At 40.4% G+C, this 21,351-nt stretch overlaps 1 protein-coding gene and 1 long non-coding RNA gene across 4 annotated transcripts in view; one reads left to right on the top strand and one right to left on the bottom strand.

The window, feature by feature from the left end:
- Positions 1 to 339: 339 nt before the first annotated feature.
- Positions 340 to 6,115, bottom strand: DKK1 (dickkopf WNT signaling pathway inhibitor 1). Of its 2 annotated transcripts, XM_033215271.1 has the most exons (6): positions 6,034 to 6,115; positions 4,290 to 4,498; positions 3,016 to 3,268; positions 2,608 to 2,770; positions 1,303 to 1,443; positions 356 to 1,187 (listed from the first exon to the last, which is right to left on the bottom strand). In XM_033215271.1, exons 3-6 carry the CDS (start codon positions 3,256 to 3,258, stop codon positions 934 to 936), a joined length of 801 nt encoding a protein of 266 aa, XP_033071162.1. In that variant the 5' UTR covers positions 3,259 to 3,268; positions 4,290 to 4,498; positions 6,034 to 6,115; the 3' UTR covers positions 356 to 933. The 2 variants fall into 2 exon arrangements, with proteins under 2 accessions (XP_033071153.1, XP_033071162.1); XM_033215262.1 differs by lacking the exons at positions 4,290 to 4,498; positions 6,034 to 6,115 and having other exon boundaries at positions 340 to 1,187; positions 3,016 to 3,484.
- Positions 6,116 to 6,278: 163 nt separating this feature from the next.
- LOC117085949 overlaps positions 6,279 to 21,351 on the top strand; it is a 72,302-nt gene continuing 57,229 nt past the window's right edge. The window contains exon 1 of one of the 2 annotated variants that reach the window (XR_004438149.1): positions 6,279 to 6,469. This is a non-coding gene — a long non-coding RNA (uncharacterized LOC117085949). Of the gene's footprint in view, positions 6,470 to 8,911; positions 8,962 to 21,351 lie in introns of those variants that run through there. The other variant, XR_004438146.1, reaches the window with a different exon arrangement.

Here is a 21,351-nt window from a genome sequence, read left to right on the forward strand (position 1 = left end):
TGTTCCCGCCGATCACCAAGTACTTTGGAGTATTATTTTTGTGGATGATTTTCTTCCTTGTCCAAAAAATATTGACCATTTAGGTAGGTATTATTAATTTATTGGAAACTATTTTTGAAAGTAGTAATGTAAGATTCACTCTCATTCTGCCATGACCATTTGAGTTTATCAATGCAGAATACATCTTTCTTTAAAGTTATTCTAGAACTGATCAATATTGTCTTATATTTAGACACTGTCTTTTCTCTGATCATCTTTAACCATGTCACATGTCTGTTCCTGTAGAACACACACATACATACACACACACAAACCTCTAAGATCACAATCCCAAAATGCATGTCTACTTATAACATTTCATGATATTAAATGTTAAATTTTATTTCAAAAACTATCACAGCCTAAAGAGAAATATAATTTAAGCATTAAGATAGTACATTTCAGAAAATAAGCTAGTATTTTCATGTAAATTTTAGATACCTATCATTTGTCATTCCAAGAGATCCTTGCATTCTAGACTCCAGAATTAAAAGGGGTAAAGAGTTATGCTTTTAAGAACTATAAGCTGAAATGATTTGCTTCAATTCAATATAGAATATTTGTCAGTCAAGATAACAATCAATGTGTACAAAAATTTACAAAACAAGAGGAATAATAGGCAGTGCAGCACCTTTAGAAAAATAATTAAAAGTTTTGTTGCATTTACAGGTAAGTGCCACACTGAGAATTTACAATACAGTAATTTACTGCAATCACAAGCGAGTTCCATAAAGAAACAAAGCTCTTACACTCCAGGTTTTTGGAAGGTGTTATTGGAATGCTTAACTGAAACCACAGAACTTGTATATCCTCAGGATTGAGTTGATGAAGGTCATAAAAGGTTTTCATAGCATCTATTATATAAAAGGAGTCCACTGCATTTGGATAGCTGGTTTAGTGTCTCTGACAAGTGTGAAGCCTAGAAGAATTACTGGCTTGATGGTGATCTTTCTGTATCCGGCAAGACAGACCTTCTCCGCAGTAACAACGCTGGAATATTTCTAGCCCATGAGAGCCTTTTCTCCTATGCTTGGTACACACTTGACCTTCTTTGAGGACAGGTTTACAGATCTTGGACCAGAAGTGTCTAGCACAACACAATCCTGTGGCACAGTCTGATGACCGGAGACACACAGAACCTTCTTGTCCTATGAAGAAGATAGCAGGAAAAAAGTACATAGTTACTGTTAAACCTGCATCGTTTCACTAAAATAATTCAAAAGACATTTTTGATGTGCTAAGAATGAGTCTTAACATCCTTACCTTTGGTGTGATACATTTTTGAAGACAATGTTGTTCTTCTGGAATACCCATCCAAAGTGCTATGATCATTACCAAAGCTTTCAGTAATGGTTTCCTCAATTTCCCCTCGGAAATTATTTTGATCAGAAGACACACATATTCCTAAGGAAGCAGGAAATAGTGATTAACTTCAGGGTTGTAATGCATTACTGCTAACAGCTGTGACAGTGGCAGTCTGTCATGCCAGGGCCAACTTGAGATACTTCATTGCAGTGACATCATTTTAAACCTCTTTACGGTTAATGCAAAACTCTCTAGATGGACAGAAGCACAAATGTGTATACTGTATACAGTCAGTCATATGTAATATCCCTAGTATAGCCATTTAAAATACTTTCCCACCAACTGTGGTAGGGGCAAGTGAGATTTCTGCCCATTTTAATGTTACCCTTGGGGTAAGAAAAAGAAAATCAGTCACTTTTAACAATGTTCTTAAAAATAACTTCTCTGCCCCTGGTGCTATATGGTTCCTGCCAGACTAAGTTAAGTAAATGCAATTCCAGCTGCCTGGAACATTGCAATCTCACCCACCAGTTACTTTACTGCGTAATTTCCATATTACAGAGATTTACTTAGTTCATCTTGGAGTACTGCTGGGTCCTAAGGAGGGTCGCCACCCTGTTAGCTTATTTCTGGAGACCTCTTTAGCTGTCTAAGTCCACCTTTTGAAAAATTAAAAGTTAGTGGATCTGTGGTTGGGTGGAGAAGTACTTATATTAAGGCAGCAGAGGGTAGAGGGAGGGGGAAGGATGGAGAGGTCAGGTTGTGAGGGTATCAAGATCTCTCTTAAAAATGGCCCATGCAGATAAATCACAGTCCTCTGGTTGACAACAGTTTCAGCAAAAATCAGAAGGAGAGGCCAATCTGGCAAAGCTGTGAGAGTCACAGTAAGAAAAATGAAAAGGGCAGCTGAACGCCAAAGCTGATTTCTTTAGTCTCTGCATGATCCCATCGTCCTCCCTGTCATCTACCTGCTCAATTGACCTCAAGGTTCTCCCTGACAAATTTTTATGGAAGGGTTCACTACGAGGTGAGCCGTTGCATTGAATCATTGAGGGCCACGGAGGAAGGTAAGGACCTCAGAGACCTCCGAACTTCTCTCTTCTTCCCGATTAAACACTTGAAGATACTTCAGCGGAATCCTGCATGCTGAAGACCCATTTGCAGGTGGGGCCGCAGAGTTCTCAGGGCGGAGTTTTTTTCCCCCTATTCATAGACGCTCAAAGGCTGGACAGTTTTAGTGTGAAGGGAGCTTTCAGGACTCACCATTTTTGCAGTAATTCCCGGGGCAGCACATAGCGTGACGCATGCAGCGTTTTCGGCGCTTCCTGCAGGCGAGACAGATTTGCACGCCCGCGTCCCCTCCGCGGGTGGGACTAGCGCAGTACTCATCAGTGCCGCACTCCTCATCCTCTGCGCACGGGTACGGCTGTGGGAAGGGTTCGGGGAGAGGGTGAGGCATCCAGACGTCCAGGTACCCGCCCTCTTGGACCCGTGCGCTGATTACAGTCCCTATCTGTCCACCTCTCCAAAACCTGTTACCGCCCACTGCTCCCAATTGCAGGGTTGCCAAATGCTCCCTGAACCGCACACACTCAGCACGTTCTACTCCCTCCTCTCCAAATAGGACCCTTTCAAGGTCAGAGCATCCTCGGACTGCCCGACCCCTCTCACCTGGTAGTTGTCAATGGTCTGGTACTTATTCCCGCCCGGGTACAGAATTCCTGGCGCGGCGCTGACTGCAGAGCCTGGGTGCCCGGCAGCGCCGCCCAGCGGTGGGGGCAGGTTCTTGATAGCGTTGGAATTGAGAACCGAGTTCAAGGTGGCACTCACTCCCAGCAGGGGGTGGCCGCCAAGAGCCGCCGCTACCAGCGCGACCAAGACCCGCGCAGCTCCCGCTGCGCCCAGAGCCATCATCTCAGAAGGACTCAAGAGGGAGAAAGAAAGAGAAAATGACCGTCACTTTGCAAGCCTGGGTCCCCACGAAACCGTGCCGGTGCGGTTGCACAGTCAGGGTCTGGGAGCCCCCTGCGGTCCCAGATTCCTGACTGCAGGGAGCACAGAGCTCTGTGCCGCCACCGCCACCGCGGCTGCCTTTATACCGCGGGCCCGGAGCATTCCGGCCCCTTGGGAGGGAGACAACAAAGCCGGGATGGGATTTCAAAGCGCTGGGAGGGACTGGGAGGGGGTGTGTTTGTGTACATGAAGGGGGGCCTTTGACACTCTTCACCCGGCTCCTCCCTGGCTTGGTCGCTCGGCTGGCTCGGCTCACCTTCGGGGTGACGGCTAGCAGCGAGCATTATAGCAGACGACTTTAATAAATGCAGGCGGCAGGAGGAACTCTGGGAACTTGGGTGCCCTTGCCGGGCAGTAAGGGTTGAATTATCCAGATCTGAAATACTTTTCAGAGCCGAGGGGTGATACGCTTTGCAAAAGCACTTTTTGCACCTCTCCCTTACGCCAATACTCGCTGACTGTGCACACAAGTCATATTCAGTATTAAATACAAACTGATCTGTAATTCAATGGCTCTAGCAAGACGCCTCTGAGAGGGCCAGGTGGCGGGTGCAAGTTGCTCATTAACCCTTCAGAGTCGCGGTTTGCAGATCTGAGTTAGATCCCTGACTTTAAGGTCGTTCAGTTGCCCTCCTCCTCCTCTCCCCCCCGCCACTGCGAGAAAAATGTGCAAAGGGAAGGAAATTTGCACATCAAACGAGGGTAAGAAGGAAGAAGAGCTAATTCTCTTTTGATGGGAAGTTTAGAGAGGGAGGCGAGAGACTGGCGTTTAGAAATTAGATCAGGGCTGGAGGGAAGAGGGAAATGACCGTCCGATAATCAAACCATTTAATGTTCTTTGAATCAGGGCAATCGCGGCAGTAGATGAACTTGATTAGGCAGACGCGTGAGATCAAAGTGGCCGGGGCCAAAGCGGACAGGGTCCAACGTACCGGGTCAGTCGCCTTTCCCCGTTCTCCCTTCTCAGTGGTGGGCTAATGCGGGGCAATAGAAACCCTTAGGGCTTAGCGCCTGACTTCCTCATTAGTATATCATATCGCAACGCTTCCGAACGCAGAGTTTGCTCCCAAGTCATACCTTGCACGGGACCACTCAACACCCCTTCTGGGGAGATAAGAAACTACCTTGAGGAGAAGAAGAGCTGAAAGTGAATTAGAAAGAGAATTTGACGTCATTGAAATTGGTGTGTAGATATAATAAAGTAAAGCTGGTGTATAAGAATGGTGTCATGCTTATAAAAGGGAAATGATCTATTTAATCCAACAAAAACGTATTGGAAGCCTAGAGCCCTGGCATTGGGCTGCCCTCTGGGTTGTTGCCTTATTTTTATTTTTTAAATTTTTTGGTGAGATGGGTGGTGGGGGGAGGGGCACAATGAATACAAATATTTATGAGACACAGTTCTCATTTTAAAGAATAAAGTTCTCTTTATTCTAATTACAGTAATAATAAAAGATGTAGTAACAATAAAATTATAGTAATAAATATAAAAATGTACACAATTCTTTTAGAAACAGATTGATATTATAAGTGTCAGAAAATAGGCAACTGTTTTGCGAGTCTCAAAAAGGGATGATTGGATAATCACTATTGAATTAATAGAGAGTAAGATATATTTATTTTGTGCTCCTCTAAGCTGTATAGATTTAGGCTGTCTATAATGACTCCACATGCTGACTGACCTACTCTAGTCAGAACTGGGGCCACCACCAAGTAAAGCCAGTGACAATCTTTAAGTAATAAAATCCTAAAGTTTAGTGAGGTAAGGAGTAATTGAAACACAATTTACCATGGTCTGTGTTCTAGTTCCTTCAGTTTCAAAGGTAACATTAAGAACATCATCTAAATCATTCTTGAATGGTACCCTAGTTAGACTAGTGTAGTGTTCCTCCCATCCCAAATTCCATGTGCCCGGGAAATTATCCTGTCAGGAATCAATGCGTTAAGCACCTTCACTGTACTAGGAAATCTGAAAGCTGTGTTAAGTTTGAATGACGTTGCAATGTGGAGAAAAATCCGCCTGCCAATCAGAAGGTTGAAAATGTTTCTTTTTAGTGCTATTACTCTGTTTAAATATTTAGAATCTAGAAATACATTTGTGCCACACTAAAGGTCAATCTCTTGCCTTTATTTTTCTGAAGAGATAGTATATGATTAATACATCTAATGAACTTGGTTCATTAAAAGCTTGGTTTCACAAAAAAAATCCATTGCCTGGGGCAAAAGAGAAGAAAGTGGAACAATTTAATCAACAAAGGGAAAATTCTGTTATAACAAAGAAACTTGTTGCATAAATTCAACCTTGATCTCTGAAAACAAATCATATGTCTATTATGTTTCAATATTCACTGAGTCTGGACAGAATCTGTGACATTGAGTCAGGAGAGCTAAACCAAGCATAGGGGTTCAAGAGTGGGCTAGCTTCTACCTTCTTTCTCATCTTTTACATTGCTCCTGAAGTTGTCATGAGTTTAAAATGAATAATGATTTGGTCAATATCTGAGTTCCTACTTTGTGCTAAGCGTTATACATGATATTGTGTGATAAAAGATGAGTTCTCATGTAATCTACCTCCAAATCATTTAGTGGGCAGAGGAGAGGTAACCTCACAAATTATTCAGTGGAGAAATTACATGGGTGGTCCTCAGAGAGGGCTAAGTACATAGTAAATCATACCTTTGTTCCAAATGAGGACATTTACTTTTTCAGTGCTTTTTCTCCATTTGAAAATCCTTTCCAGGATGTGGTTTGCTCACTGGCAACAAGAGTGCAAGGTAGATAAAGAGGTACAGTAAAACTCATTGTTCCATCAGCAGCCAGTTAATATTCGGCATGTACCCATTATTGGGAGCATCTCTCACAATATGAAAGGCAGGCTTGTTGTCCTCAGAAAGCTTTCAGTCTGTGAGTAGTTGGGGAAATACAATGTACTTATATGGGGCTGGGGGTAAACATTTTTCCACCATCGATTGTATTTTGGCAGATACTAGGTCATGGAGAAGCAAGAAAAAGGTGCAGGAACTGTGACCAACACATCTCAGGAAGGAGAGAAGGTTCTGGTGATTGTCTGAGTCTCTCTTACAGCTGGGTGACAGAGGAGGTGTGAGCCAGGGTAGGTGAATTTAGTTTATTAAACTGAGTTTATTTAGTTCTGCAGGGAACCCTGCCTCCTATTCAATCTGGCATAAATATGATCATAATTAATGTAACAAGTTTAATATTTTGTATTATATTTTTAAATAGGTGAAATATGCTTATCAGTGTGGAATTGAATCTCCTAACTCAGGAACAGCATAATAATACATGTCTTCTTTGTATTTTAAGTGCTGGATGCCACACATATATTTCTCAACCTTTTCATCCATGAAGGAGACAGACAAATATGCTCCAAAACACACCATGCTATTCACCGACTATTTTTCCATCTCTGTTATTTGTGACTACTGATTTTTTAAAAAAATTTATACATTTTTATATATTTTTTGAGACAGGGTCTCATTCTGTGGCTCAGGCTGGAGTGTAGTGGTGCAATCATGGCTAACTGCAGCTTTGACCTCCCAGGCTCAAGCAGTTCTACCACCTCACCCCCCAGTAGCTGGGACTACAGCTTCATGCCACCACACCTGGCTAATTTTTAAATTTTTTGTAGAAACAGGGTCTCACTATGTTGCCAGGCAGAGCCGGTCTCAAACTCTTGGGCTCAAGTGATCCTCCCACCTTGGCCTCCCAAACTGCTGGGATCACAGGCATGAGCTATGGCGCCCAGTCTACTGCTGTATTTTAAATTCCCTCCTTTCCTCTTTTCTTTTCTCTCTCCCTCCTTTCCTACCTTACTTCATTCCTTCTTTCTCTTGATTAAATCAAAAGAAGCAGATTTCTTGCCATATACTTTTACTTTGCTAGGAAAATACTGCATAAATATCATTCCTTACGGTGTGTGTTGCCAACATTTTTGTTAGTATCAATCTTGAATATAGTAGGGATTCCTCATCCCTGATGTTTTGGAAAAAAAGTGATACGACTTTCTCATTGACTTTTAAAACAGTTTAGTCTTAATGTTCTTCATGACGTTAAAAGAACTTTTAGACCTGGTCCATGTTATGACTCCCCTGAGAGCTGGATTTTTCTGCACTCCCCAGTACAAACAGAAGGCAAGATTTGACCGTGATTATGTTTGTTTGAGCAGTGGAGATGGTCAGCCCAGATAAATTAGGCTCTATTGTAGCTTTCTAACCAAGCTCAGAAGATGTGTTTTACTGGAGCAGGACATTAAAAGTTAATCTGAGAGTAGAGCCCGGAACTCAGAAACATTTGACTAAAACACAGTGACGATAGTGCCTAAACCAGATAGATACCTGCCTGCATCTTTTCTGAGGTCCTGATACTCAGAAAGGTCTGTGGTGGTGGGTATAGGGAGTGCAATGTCCTCTTTGAGTCCTCTATAAGATCTTTTTTTTTTTTTTTTTTTTTTGAGACGGAGTCTTGCTCTGTCACCAGGCTGGAGTGCAGTGGCCCGATCTCAGCTCACTGCAAGCTCCGCCTCCCGGGTTCACGCCATTCTCCCGCCTCAGCCTCCCGAGTAGCTGGGACTACAGGCGCCCGCCACCTCGCCCGGCTAGTTTTTTGTATTTTTAGTAGAGACGGGGTTTCACCGTGTTAGCCAGGATGGTCTCGATCTCCTGACCTCGTGATCCACCCGTCTCGGCCTCCCAAAGTGCTGGGATTACAGGCTTGAGCCACCGCGCCCGGCGAGTCCCCTATAAGATCTAACATCTCCAACCCTAAGGATAGGCCAGTGTCTGCAGAAAGCAGGATGTAGGATCCCATGAAACAGTCTCCGCATCTAGAGAAAAACAGTTTTCTTCCATGTCTTTGGGTTCCTATTATTACCTCCGTTATAAGACAGCTCTTCTCCCAGGGTATGGCCAAGAAAGGCATCTTGCCAAGGAGTCAGAAGGCTGGGGACGGTACTCTGTATAGGGTGCCAGCCATAATCTGGCTCCTAAGTATGGGAAAGCCACTTAACTCTTGCTGTGGTGCTGGCTTTTCTTTATAAAATGGGATGAAGGGGAGATGGAGAGTTTCCTTTTCACTACAAAAGTCTCTTTCTCTTCCTCTCTTTCTTTTCTTTTTCTTTCAGCACTGCCAAGAGAAGGCTTTTTTTTTTTCCCTCAGGTTAAATAAGAACATCCTGCAAGGAGTCTGTTCTTTTATGCAGCCTAAAGATCAAGTAATAATCATTGACATCGATACTAAGCAAGTCGATTTTTTTTTATTTTTTGAGACGGAGTCTCGCTCTGTAGCCCAGGATGGAGTGCAGTGGCCGGATATCAGCTTACTGCAAGCTCCGCCTCCCGGATTTACGCCATTCTCCTGCCTCAGCCTCCCAAGTAGCTGGGACTACAGGCGCCCGCCAACTCACCCGGCTAGTTTTTCGTATTTTTTTTTTTTTTTTTTAGTAGAGACGGGGTTTCACCGTGTTAGCCAGGATGGTCTCCATCTCCTGACCTCATGATCCACCCTTCTCGGCCTCCCAAAGTGCTGGGATTACAGGCTTGAGCCACTGCGCCCGGCCCAGCAAGTCGATTTTGAAGAGACTGGCATGTAAGTATTAAGTGCCTGGAAATAACGTGAATTACTTGAACCAAGCGACTTTCTAAAAAATATGTGAGAGAGTGTGTGTGTGTGTGTGTGTGTTTGTGTGTGTAGAGATAGAGGTTGTTTTCCCATCACAAAATTGGTTGTAATATTTAAAGCTGATGTTTTCGGCTATCACTAATTCTCCAGCTAGTGAATTGTAAAGGCCCTTACGGTGAAAAGTAGAAAGTAGGACCTTAAAAACACCTGAGTCTTGACACCCAGTCTTAGAAATACTAAAGAGTGGAAGCTGTAGGCTATTAAATGGAACTATTAACTTTTGGCGGAGAAGAGGAGGAGGGATGTATAATTAACTCGTGTAAGGATTCTTCATCACCCTTAAGTTAAAAAAATAAAAGCTTTTTCAGAGAAGTCTAGGAGTCCTTGGCAAGAGGCACGTCGGGGTATCTCTTGGGCAGACCTAGGGGCTCCCAAAGCTGAGTCTTTCCGCAAAGGCCTTGCCTCCAGCGCCGGCGCGTTTCCCAGCGCTCAGGCCCCGCGCCCTGCACCAGGCGGCTCGGCGAATCTCCATTGTTCACGCGCTCCCAGTGCCGGCTGCTCACGGTGGCTGCACTTGGGTGTCACAACCCGTCGCTAGCATACAGTAGTGTAAAATGAAGCTTGTTTAAAGACTCTCTTTGATGAGCGAAGATCAAACGGCCTGGGGACCCACGGTCTTAATCAGACTTGAGCCAGGATGGCATTTTCACAAATAGTCCGTTTGCTCGTCTTTGAGCAGACTTTGTGCTCAGCACATTCATCCGGCTGCGGGGCGGGTAATCCCGGTGAAGCCCCTTGCCTGGTCGCAAATCCATTCACACTACAATGGCTGCTGTTGGTTTGCTGTGTCAGTTCATGGGCAAATAAATACAGGGCCTTTCTGACTTAATTAGAGGCGGGTGAGGGGAAAGGCGACTGAGGGGAAGATTAAAGCTCTGAGGGACATCAGGCTCCGCAGTGTCTCCGGCGTCCGGGGTGGGGGGTGGGGGGGAGGTGGGAGAAACCCGCTCTTCTGCTGCCTCCTGGTGGAATTTCCGTAGAAGTTCTTAATAGGGAAGAGAAAAGAATGTATTAATCCTGTAGCTATATTTATTTTCTATGTCCAATTACTTGTATGTTTTCACAACTGCCTATGCTGCAAACTCTCTAAGGCCAAATATGCTTTGTCCTTCTTAATATTCTACATAATGTTTTGTTAAAAATTAAATCTACACGTGGTAGAATTAAAATGGTAAGGTCTGGTACTGTCACCACCATATTCTTAAAAAAAAAAAAAAAAGGAGCTGGGGTGCGAGATTTAGGTTCTTGTTAAATGTTTTAGTTTGGTTGAAGTTGAAAGGCTCTATATTGCATTGCTGGATAAAAATGTCTGGGTCTCCAGATTCCTATGTTAATATATAATGTTATAGGGAAATCCAGGACAAACAAATCTTAAGGAAGTTCAGACAATAGAACTATTCAGGGAGAATGGAAATATAACAGAATATTCTTTTTTAATTTATTTGGATAATAAAAATATTAATAATCTCAGGTTTACATTTTCAAAAGGAAGATAAAAACATTCAATAAATTTATGCAAAGCAATATTTATAATGTACTATTTAATAGTTTCATTTCATTTGAGTCAACATGATGTACACGGAGAAAAGGAGCAGCAGGAAAATTAATAAAACAGCATATTGGAAGTGCAGGTCCTAATATAGTATATGTAGCTGTTACTATATATGTCAATGGCAGTTATGCATTTTATTGATAGTCAATATTTTACACTAGACCCAATTTTGTTCTTCTATCTGTTTTTTGAAGAGTTCTGGCAGAAAAAAAAGTTCAATTTTTTTTAAGATTTCTTTTAAAGAAGAAAAGATCATGGAAGATGTGTAAGAAATGCCATCTCTAAATGTTCAGTTCAATATGTATTGTGTACTCAATTTGTAGTTATCAGATGCTAAGTAAAAAATCGTGTACTATTATTTTAGGATTATATTCTAAAATATATTTATAATAATGACTTTAAGAAGCAAATCGACCTCAACCAAAACCTCTCAAAATGTCATTAGTATATTCATTATACTTGTCTACATTTCCTGATTGTGCTATTTTCTCCATCAGTATCTCCATCTTCTCATAATATTACTGCAATCCCGCTGATTCTGTTTACCACAAGAATCATATTCTTTAAAGTAAGCTCTATGTTTGAAAAAGAAATGAAAAACATTTTGCAAATACCAACAGATTTGTGAATTCAGTAGAGCCACAAGCTTACTTAGAAGCTGTGGAAGCATTGAGGCAGAGAGTAGAGTGGTGAATTAGCTTTCTACTAGAGCCATATTCTCCTATGCCTTCTTGCTAATACCATTTACTAGTATCATTTACACTGTCTAAGAATTTTAGAAGGGAACTGTGGCTAGACCTGTGAAGTCTAAAGGTTTAAAATTCATGTTTTCTTGTATTTAGAGTTCCTGATTTGCAGGCACAGTCCTAAACTTGTCTGAAAAATTGCTTTGCTAGGGTTTAATTCACAGCTGAGATTAGAAAAATAAGTAAGTAAATAAATAAGTGGAACTTTCTTACAAGTATGTAAGGAGTAGGGGAGAAACAGATTTTTTTCCTGTTTTCGTAGGCATTGAAAGGCAAATATTAGTCAATTAAAGGTGCTTTTCTTGCCCTTAAAAAAAAATCTACTGAGGCCAGGCATGGTAGCTCATGCCAATAATCACACTTTGGGAGGTTGAATCAGGAGGATTGCATAGGCCCAGGAGTTCAAAACCAGCCTAGGCAACATACTGAGACCTCATCTCTACTAAAAATAAAAAATTAGCCAGATGTGATGGCACACACCTGTAGTCTCAGCAACTTGGGAGGCTGAGGGGAGAGGATTACTTGAGCCCAGGAGGTGAAGGCTGCAGTGAGCCATGTTTACACCACTGCACTCCAGACTGGGTGAGAGAGAGAGTGAAATCCAATCTCTTAAAAAAAAAAAAAAAAAAAAAATCCAGGCCAGGTGTGGTGGCTAACGCCTGTAATCCCAGCACTTTGGGAGGCCGAGGTGGGTGGATCACCTGAGGTCAGGAGTTCAAGACCAGCCTGGACAACACGGTGAATCCTCATCTCTATTAAAAATACAAAAAATTTAGCTGGGTGTGGTGGCTCATGCCTGTAATCCTAGCTACTCAGGAGGCTGGGGCAGGAGAATTGTTTGAACCTGGGAGGCGGAGGTTGCAGTGAGCCGAGACCACACCATTGCACTCCAGCCTGGGCAACAAGAATCAAACTCCATCTCAATAAAAAAAAAAAAAAAAAAAAAGAAAAGAAAAGAAAAGAAAAGAAAAGAAAAGAAAAAAAAAACCCACATTTATCATCGATTAAGAACTCTTCAGGTCTGAGAGCTCTGATGTACAAGGGTAGGAGAAGATGGAGTCCCTAAAAGAGAGAGACTTTTCCTTTCTTTTTCCTTTTTGTTCAGGCCCCCAGTGGACTGGATGATGCCTGCTCACATTGGAGAGGACAGACCTTCTTTACTCAATCTAATAATTAAAGTGCAAATCTTTTCTGGAAACACCCTTAGAGACACATCCAGGAATACTGTTTTACCAGCAATGTGGGTATCACTGATACCCAAGTTAACATATAAAATTAATCATCAAAGACGATTTCAAGTGAAAACTGTGACTCCACTGACCATGGAGATGGGAAGATGTGCAGATGTGCTCACAATTAAACAGTACATTCACCATATAGATACGATTGTTTTTTTTCGAGACAGAGTCTTGCTCTGTCACCCAAGCTGCAGTGTAGTGGTGCAGTCATAGCTTACTTCAACCTCAAATCCCTGAACTTAAGTGATCCAACTGCCCCAGCCTCACAAAGCACTGGGATTACAAGCATAGCTAGAACTACAGATGCATGCCACCAGGCCCAGATAATTAAAAATGATTTTTAAAATAGAGACAGGATCTCCCTATATTGCCTAGGCTGGCCTTGAACTCCTGGCCTCAAGTGATCCTCCAACCTCAGCCTCCCAAAACACTGGGATTACAGGTATGAGACACTGCACCGAGTCTCACACAGATACAACTGACATAAAGAATTTCAAGAGCATATGCAATAGTACGATGAAGTACGATATTTAGGTAGTAATAAGTTTTGAGTATATATTTTGAGTATTTATATATTTTGTATAATTTTTGTAACATATACCATTATTTTAATATACTTTAATTGTAAGTTTAAGTCATTTAATTTTTTAAAATTGTAGTCCTTGAATATTGACTTTTATATCTATCCCTTGTCCCAGATGGCTATTAAACCAAAGCTCCACTTCAACAGACTCGAGAAATGTTCTCAGAGTAAATAAAGTTTTAGTGGCCACTTTCATGGTCCCCATATTCCCTTAGGTTTTGACTTGGCTTTTTCCTAGTATGTTGCCAACTTTTTGAGATTTTTAAGGGAGAGAGAGGGATGTAACATATACACACACACACAAACACACACCCCCACATAGATACATATGTAGTAGCATTTTATTTTTATTTTATTTTATTTTTTACTAAGTACTTTTTTATTATACTTTAAGTTCTAGGGCACATGTGCACAACATGCAGGTTTGTTACATATGTATATATGTGCCATGTTGGTGTGCTGCACCCATTAACTTGTCATTTACATTAGGTATAATCTCCTAATGCTATCCCCCCCCCACCCTACAACAGGCCCCAGTATGTTCCCCTTCCTGTGTCCAAGTGATCTCATTGTTCAGTTCCCACCTATGAGTGAGAACATGTGGTGTCTGGTTTTCTGTTCTTGCGATAGTTTGCTGAGAATGATGGTTTCCAGCTGCATCCATGTCCCTACAAAGGACACGAACTCATCCTTTTTTTGTGACTGCACAGTATTCCATGGTGTATATGTGCCACATTTTCTTAATTCAGTCTGTCATTGATGGACATTTGGGTTGGTTCCAAGTCTTTGCTATTGTGAATAGTGCAGCAATAAACATGTGTGCATTTGTCTTTATAGCAGCATGATTTATAATCCTTTGGGTATATACCCAGTAATGGATTGGCTGGCTCAAATGGTATTTCTAGTTCTAGATCCTTGAGGAGTTGCCACACAATCTTCCACAATGGTTGAACCAGTTTACAATCCCACCAACAGTGTAAAAGTGTTCCTATTTCTCCACATCCTCTCCAGCACCTGTTGTTTCCTGACTTGTTAATGATTACCATTCTAATTGGTGTGAGATGGTATCTCATTGTGGTTTTGATTTGCATTTCTCTGATGGCTAGTGATGATGAGCATTTTTTCATGTGTCTGTTGGCTGCATAAATGTCTTCTTTTGAGAAGTGTCTGTTCATATCCTTTGCTCACTTTTTGATGGGGTTGTTTTTTCTTGTAAATTTGTTTGAGTTCTTTGTAGGTTCTGGATATTAGCCCTTTGTCAGATGAGTAGATTGCAAAATTTTTCTCCCATTCTGTAGGTTCCTTGTTCACTCTGATGGTAGTTTCTTTTGCTGTGCAGAAACTCTTTAGTTTAATTAGATCCCATTTGTCAAATTTGGCTTTTGTTGCCATTGCTTTTGGTGTTTTAGACATGAAGTCCTCACTTATGCCTATGTCCTGAATGGTATTGCCTAGGGTTTCTTCTAGGGTTGTTGTAGTAGCATTTTAAAGTTTCGGTAAGAGAGTTGATTCAAATAACTGAATTTGCCATTTCCTCCCAAAATAAAAGTTTCTCACTTAAAAAATTATATAAATGTTGTCACACTGTATTATGCAATTTTTTCATTTAGCATTGATTCTGAAATTTATCCGTGTTAAATTTAACTAATACATTTATATTCTATTTCATATAATAGTCTATTGTCTGAATACACCAGATTTAATGGTCTGTTATCCACGTGATGAATAGTTTGACTTCTAAATTTTTTACTATTTCAAAATTCTTCTGAAGATATGCTGATATATGTATATATCTCTCCTAGTGAATGTGTATGAATTTTTTTTCTAGAAAATATACCAATGAATAGAAGTGTTCAGTTATAGGATACAGACATTTTCAAGTTTGTTAAATATTGGAAAATTATTCTTCCAATTTGTAAAAATTCCTATTTGTACCAGCAGTATATGAAAATTTTACATTGCTCTACATTCTAACCAACATTTTGCTACTTTTAAACTTTAATTTATAAATCTGAATAATAAAAATGGTTTATTTTAATTTTTAAATTTACAGTTCCTAGTAATGGAGTATAGATCCATATATTTCTGTTTTCTGGATAAGAAGACTAACCTAACTAAGTAGGTTAGTATGACCTTTATACACAAACAGATGAGGATAATTCAGGAAAGGGGAATTTTAGGCTACTGTCTTGAGATCATAGATAGAAAAGTCTAAAATATCTTATTGGTGGCCAAGGTAGGAGGATCATTTGAAGCTAGGAGTTTGAGACCAGACTGTGAAATATAGCAAGACCCAATCTCTATAAAAAATAAACAGACTAGCTGTGTGTGATGTGTGTCTATAGTCCCAGCTACTCAAAAGGCTGAGGCGGCCTTGAGGATCACTTGAACCCAGGAGTTTGCGGCTGCAGTAAGCTAGGATTGCGCCAGTGCACTCCAGCCTGCGTGACAGAGAGACCCTGTCTCTAAAATACATAAATAAATAAAGTACAACATTGGCAAATCAAAAACATCAATATATTTGAAATGCATGTAATGACAAAGTTGAATTCATGCAAAGGAAGCATGGGTGGTTTAACATTAGATGTGTCATACATCTTCTGCCAAGTCGACCACAATAAAAGGATTAAGAAAGTAACGTGCCCATCTTAATGTATGTTGAAACAGAATTTGGATTTTTTTTTTTTTGAGACGGAGTCTCGCTCTGTCGCCCAGGCTGGAGTACAGTGGCCGGATCTCAGCTCACTGCAAGCTCCGCCTCCCGGGTTTACGCCATTCTCCTGCCTCAGCCTCCCGAGTAGCTGGGACTACAGGCGCCCGCCACCTCGCCCAGCTAGTTTTTTTTGTATTTTTTAGTAGAGACGGGTTTCACCGTGTTAGCCAGGATGGTCTCGATCTCCTGACCTCGCGATCCGTCACTCCTGACCTCGCGATCCGCCCGTCTCGACCTCCCAAAGTGCTGGGATTACAGGCTTGAGCCACCGCGCCCGGCCTGATTTTTTAAAAAGAATGACCAAGTAAGAACTCTCTTAATATGATCATGTATATGCATATAAAACCTGTATCAAACATCTAATAAGGAAATTTAAAATCAGAAAAGAAGCAAGGAGGCCGACTGTAATTTCATTATTATACATTTATTTGGAGTCCTAGTCAGCCCATTACTTCGATAAAAAAATTACTGATTGGAACTATAAGGAGTTAAATACAACATTTCATTATTCAGAGATGACAATATTATCTTTAGAAATAACCCAATAAATAGATGGAGACATTAATCAGTAAAATTTCAGCAAGGATGGTGGACATAAGAGCACTATACAAGAAATTGGCTGGGCACCGTAGCTCACGCCTGCAATTCCAGCACTTCGGGAGGCTGAGGTGAATGGATCACCTGAGCTCAGGAGTTCAAGACCAGCCTGGCCAACATGGTGAAACCCCGTCTCTACTAAAAATACAAAAATTTGCCAGGCATGGTTGTGTGCATCTGTAAGTCTCAGCTACTCAGGAGGCTGAGGCAGGAGAGGCTTGAACCCAGGAGACGGAGGTTGCAGTGAGGTGAGATAGCACTACTGCACTCCAGTCTGGGCAATAGAGTGAGACTCCATTCAAAAAAAAAAAAAAACAAAGAAATCAGCTAAATTTCTCTGTGCCAACAAAGAATTAAAATATTCAAGAGTATAATATTTTAAAAGATATTATTTTAATAGCAACCAAGTATGTAAATGAATTGTATTGAAAATGCTTTGAAGACATTCTATAAACTGTAAATAATGCTCACGAGTGGAAAAAGTTATGAGATTGTCATTTCTCCCATTATGAACTAAAAATAATTCTAATCAAAATCCTAAAAGGTATTTTCATGAAACGTGACCATATGGTTTTAATATTTATATAGAATAAAAGGACTCTAACGTGCCAAAACAATTTTAAAAACAAAAAGCTAAGAGGATGGAGGGAGAGTGGGGGGTACCCTATAAGATATAAATAATATTTATAAACCATGTTAATTGAGCCAGTTTGATAGTACTGCATAGAGTGGCAACTATACCAATGAAATATTAAATACATATTAAATTATATTTCTATATATGCATGTGTATATGCATATATACATGTGTATACATGTATGTGCATATGCATATATACATGTGTATACGTATATGTGTATGTACATGTGTATGCGTATATGTGTATGTACATGTGCATACGTATATGTGTATATACATGTGTATACATGCATGTGTATGTATACATGTGTACATATGTGTGTATATACATGTATATACACATATGTGCATACATACATATATACAATGTGCACACATATATATAAGCATAACTACATATGGGTGGTTTTTTTTTTTTTTTTTTGAGACGGAGTCTCGCTCTGTCACCCAGGAGTACAGTGGCCGGATCTCAGCTCACTGCAAGCTCCGCCTCCCGGGTTCACGCCATTCTCCTGCCTCAGCCTCCCAGGTAGCTGGGACTACAGGCGCCGCCACCTCGCCCGGCTAGTTTTTTGTAGTTTTTAGTAGAGACGGGGTTTCACCGTGTTAGCCAGGATGGTCTCGATCTCCTGACCTCGCAATCCGCCCGTCTCGGCCTCCCAAAGTGCTAGGATTACAGGCTTGAGCCACCGCGCCCGGCCAATATATGGGTGGTTTAACATTAGAATATGTTAAACTGATATGTAAAACAAATAATATTGTAACCTTTCTGGCTGAATCAGAATTAGAAATCTGGAGCCTGTGGAACCTACTCCCTGCATGTCCCCTTTTCTTAATCCAGGTACTCCTCTCCCTATTCCATCTTGGTAGACTCTGAGACATTACTTCAAGGTCCTGAAGCTCTACGGAGAAGTGAACTTGAAAATCGTCAGCTCATTGCAAATCTTTCTTTTTTGAGCGGAGATTGGCAACCTTTTTTCTGGAAAAGGCCAGATAGTAAATATTTTAGGCTTTACCTGCCATGCAGTCTCTAGCTTACTACTCAAGTGCTGTTGTAACATGAAAGCAACTTTAGACAATATGTTTGTTCCAATAAAACTTTATTTACAAAAACAGATTGTAAGGCAAATTTGGCTGGTGTATCATAGTTTGCCAACCCCTGGAGGGAAGTTGTAAGTGAAGAAACTTAAAAGCATAGAGTTTTATTATCAAAAATAAGTCTAATAATCTTCCTATGGGTCAGGAAACCAAGGCCCTAAGTAATTCACTTCAATATACATAGTAATTTGTGGCCCATGTAGTTAGCAAAGGGTTACACAGAAGACATTTAGAATTACAGTTAAGATGGTATCTTGTTCCTATTCCAATTTTGTTTTATCGTAAAATCTCTCCACTCTCACCTCTTTCCAGGAACCTTGAAGAATCATGTTCTTCCTAGGAATTACAAATCCCTCGATTCCATGTCTAACATAATTTCCTCTTTGCTTTTCTTGCTTTAATACCAGTTCTTCTGAATTTGAAAGTCTTCAGGCAAATTGCCCAGGTAAATCATTGCCCCAATCTTAGATGGTCTGGGCTCTTAAAATGTTTCCTTCCATCACTCCTTAAAATGTATCTTTGCTATGTCAGGTTTGAGGTAGTTTCTGTCAGAAGATTGGGGATTTGGGTAAATTCTTCACTGCAGTTTTTACTGCCTGTGACTCAGGGTCTAAAGATTTATTCTGTTATTTTCTGCCTGTTGTTTTCTACAGTGGTAAATCACCTTTGGGAGTTGGTGAGGGGCTCCACTCCTCCTCATCACTGTCCTTACTCTGCTTCTGAACCTGACAGTGCAGCCACTGTTAAGGAAATGCTGATCACAACATCACAGGGAAAGGAGAATGTAACGAAGCAAGAACTGGCTCTCAAAGCTTCTGCTTGCAGTGACAAGGCTCACTTTTCAATGGCCAAAGTAAGTCAAAAGCCCCAACCTGACTTACATGGCACAGAAAAGTCCCCCAGGGAGGGAAATCAGACATTGATGAACTGTGGCCAAAATCCAGCTAAGCCAGAAGCTCAGGTCACCAGTATCATTTCTCCTCAGAGGACTAAGAGTCCTCCTTCAAATTAACTCCCAGTATCCTGTCCCGATGTACCGGATACTAGAGGTGGGTACACATATTTATTTTTGGCTTTGCAAATCAAGACATAGGTCTATTCCTTAACAAAAAAGTAGCTTATTATTAATAGGGCATTTTAATATGTTAATTGAAAGGACACTTCTATGGGTGGAATATAAATGCCATTTAACATTTCTGAGAACATTTATAGGCTTTGGATGTCCATGATTTTTTACAGACTTTTTTTTGTTTACCTCATTTACCACCCCCCATTCCTGAAATGTTTCTCCATGGATCCTTTTCTCCTGCTTCTACCTCAGAGATGTATATTCTCATCAAAATACACTAAGGGGTTGGTTAAAAATTCAGATTCCTGGGTTATACCTCAAAATAATTTTGGATTATCCTAGAAGCCTATGTTTTTATATTATTTACCAGATACATCTTATGACATTGATGTTTGAAAAACACTGGCTTAGCCTAGAGCTTGTCCGTGAATTTTTATAAAATCTGTGGCCAGAGTTTTGGGTTGTTAGGGATGCCTTGTTTTCCTTTTTCTTTTTCTTTCTATATTTATTTATTTATTTTTGCACAAATTTGAGGCTTAACCTGTTTGGCTTTGCTAGTGGACATGTAGATAGATAGATTTGTCTTTTGCTCCATAGACTTACCTTGGATAAAAATCAGCTGCCAGAGATAAATATTACCATTTTATCAATTTATAGGACTTTCTGAGTTAGAAAGGAGAAGTCTGGGGACACAGAGGAAAACTCTCAATATGACTCTCAATTCAAAAAACAGTGTGAAATTAACTGGGCATGGTGATATGCACCTGTAGTCCTAGATACTTGGTAGGCCAAGGCAGGAGGGTCCCTTGAGCCCAGGAAGTCAAGACTGCAGTTAGCTGAGATTGTGCCATTGCACTCCAGCCTGGGTGACAGAGTGAGGCCCTGTCTTAAACACCACCCACATACACAAAAGAAACATTAATATGGTGGCCTGTATTATGAGCTTGACATACAGGGCTATAACTAAGAATCTCAATGTAGGTCTGCAGGTGTAACATTGTAATAGTTGCACTTGAGTATCATTTGGGTGATCACACAATCAATCCATTTATCTCAAATTTAGAATGATTCCTATTGTCATTCTTGAAAAATTGCACATTGATTTATTCCCATTGAAATAGGCACAAGATGTGAGTGATGTAGATGCAACATCATCACCATCACTGCCTCCTCCTCCCCATCCTTCTAATGATTGTGTTGATCTGTATGCTCCTCCCAAAACTGTGCAATTAATATAAAAAAAACTTTCACAATCAAGAAGAACATTCTTAGATTAAGGGTATGAAAAATCGCATAACTTAAAGGATGGATGTTAAAAGCTTATATTACAGTTCTGTTTGCAGAAGAAATGAAATTACTGGATGTGCAATCGTGACATAGTATTTTTTCAAGTGTTTTTTTTTTTTTTAGCTTTATCTGAAAAAGTTCACTGGACTGAATTTCTAGTTTACATCAAATAAGGGTTTTCAACTCACTGTCACCGGCAATGTGAGATCAAAAAGACAAAAACAATGTAATTGAGAGGATCTTCATGCTGCAGACAGTTTTAATGTGTGCATCATTTACTGCAGAGAAGAACATAGCGGATGTAGAAAGAATATATTTAACAGGCTTTGGAGAGTTGAATTCGTTGTAATCATATTGTTCCCCAAAGTTTTCTTATTTGTGCACATGGTAAAGCCAAGGAATCAGGTGAACTATCCTTGGACAAAGACTCATGAAGTTGCTCTTCATATGAAATCATTTCCTCCTAGGATGTAGTAATATACAAGAATTGTCCCTTTGATTGTTTTGCCTAATACAGAGTTTGACTAGGGATAGCCCAAAAAAGGACTGTGTGGTGGTCGTGCTCAGAAATCTGCTAATTTCTGAGTTTGTGTAAATATCTGTATTCACGTTGCTTTTCACACTGGATGGCCCAACATTATTCTTATGAATTCTTTAAAACCAATTTGTTGAATTAGTTTTATATTAGATTACAATATAGTATATTATTTCATGAATAATGCTTGGATTATAGGTATTTCATACTTTGTTATAGTGACATTCTATAACAGCACT

Source organism: Trachypithecus francoisi, unplaced genomic scaffold (assembly GCF_009764315.1).
Source record: "Trachypithecus francoisi isolate TF-2019V2 unplaced genomic scaffold, Tfra_2.0 Contig00586, whole genome shotgun sequence".
In the NCBI taxonomy this organism is placed as follows: Eukaryota; Metazoa; Chordata; class Mammalia; order Primates; family Cercopithecidae; genus Trachypithecus; species Trachypithecus francoisi.

Excerpts from the sequence above, each read along its gene's own strand:
- DKK1 (XM_033215262.1), bottom strand. The coding sequence starts at position 3,258 with ATGATGGCTCTGGGCGCAGCGGGAGCTGCGCGGGTCTTGGTCGCGCTG. Across the intron at positions 2,771-3,015 it reads AGACCATTGACAACTACCAG|CCGTACCCGTGCGCAGAGGA; the intron begins GTGAGAGGGGTC and ends CCCTTCCCACAG. Across the intron at positions 1,444-2,607 it reads CGGGAATTACTGCAAAAATG|GAATATGTGTGTCTTCTGAT; the intron begins GTGAGTCCTGAA and ends CTGCTTCCTTAG.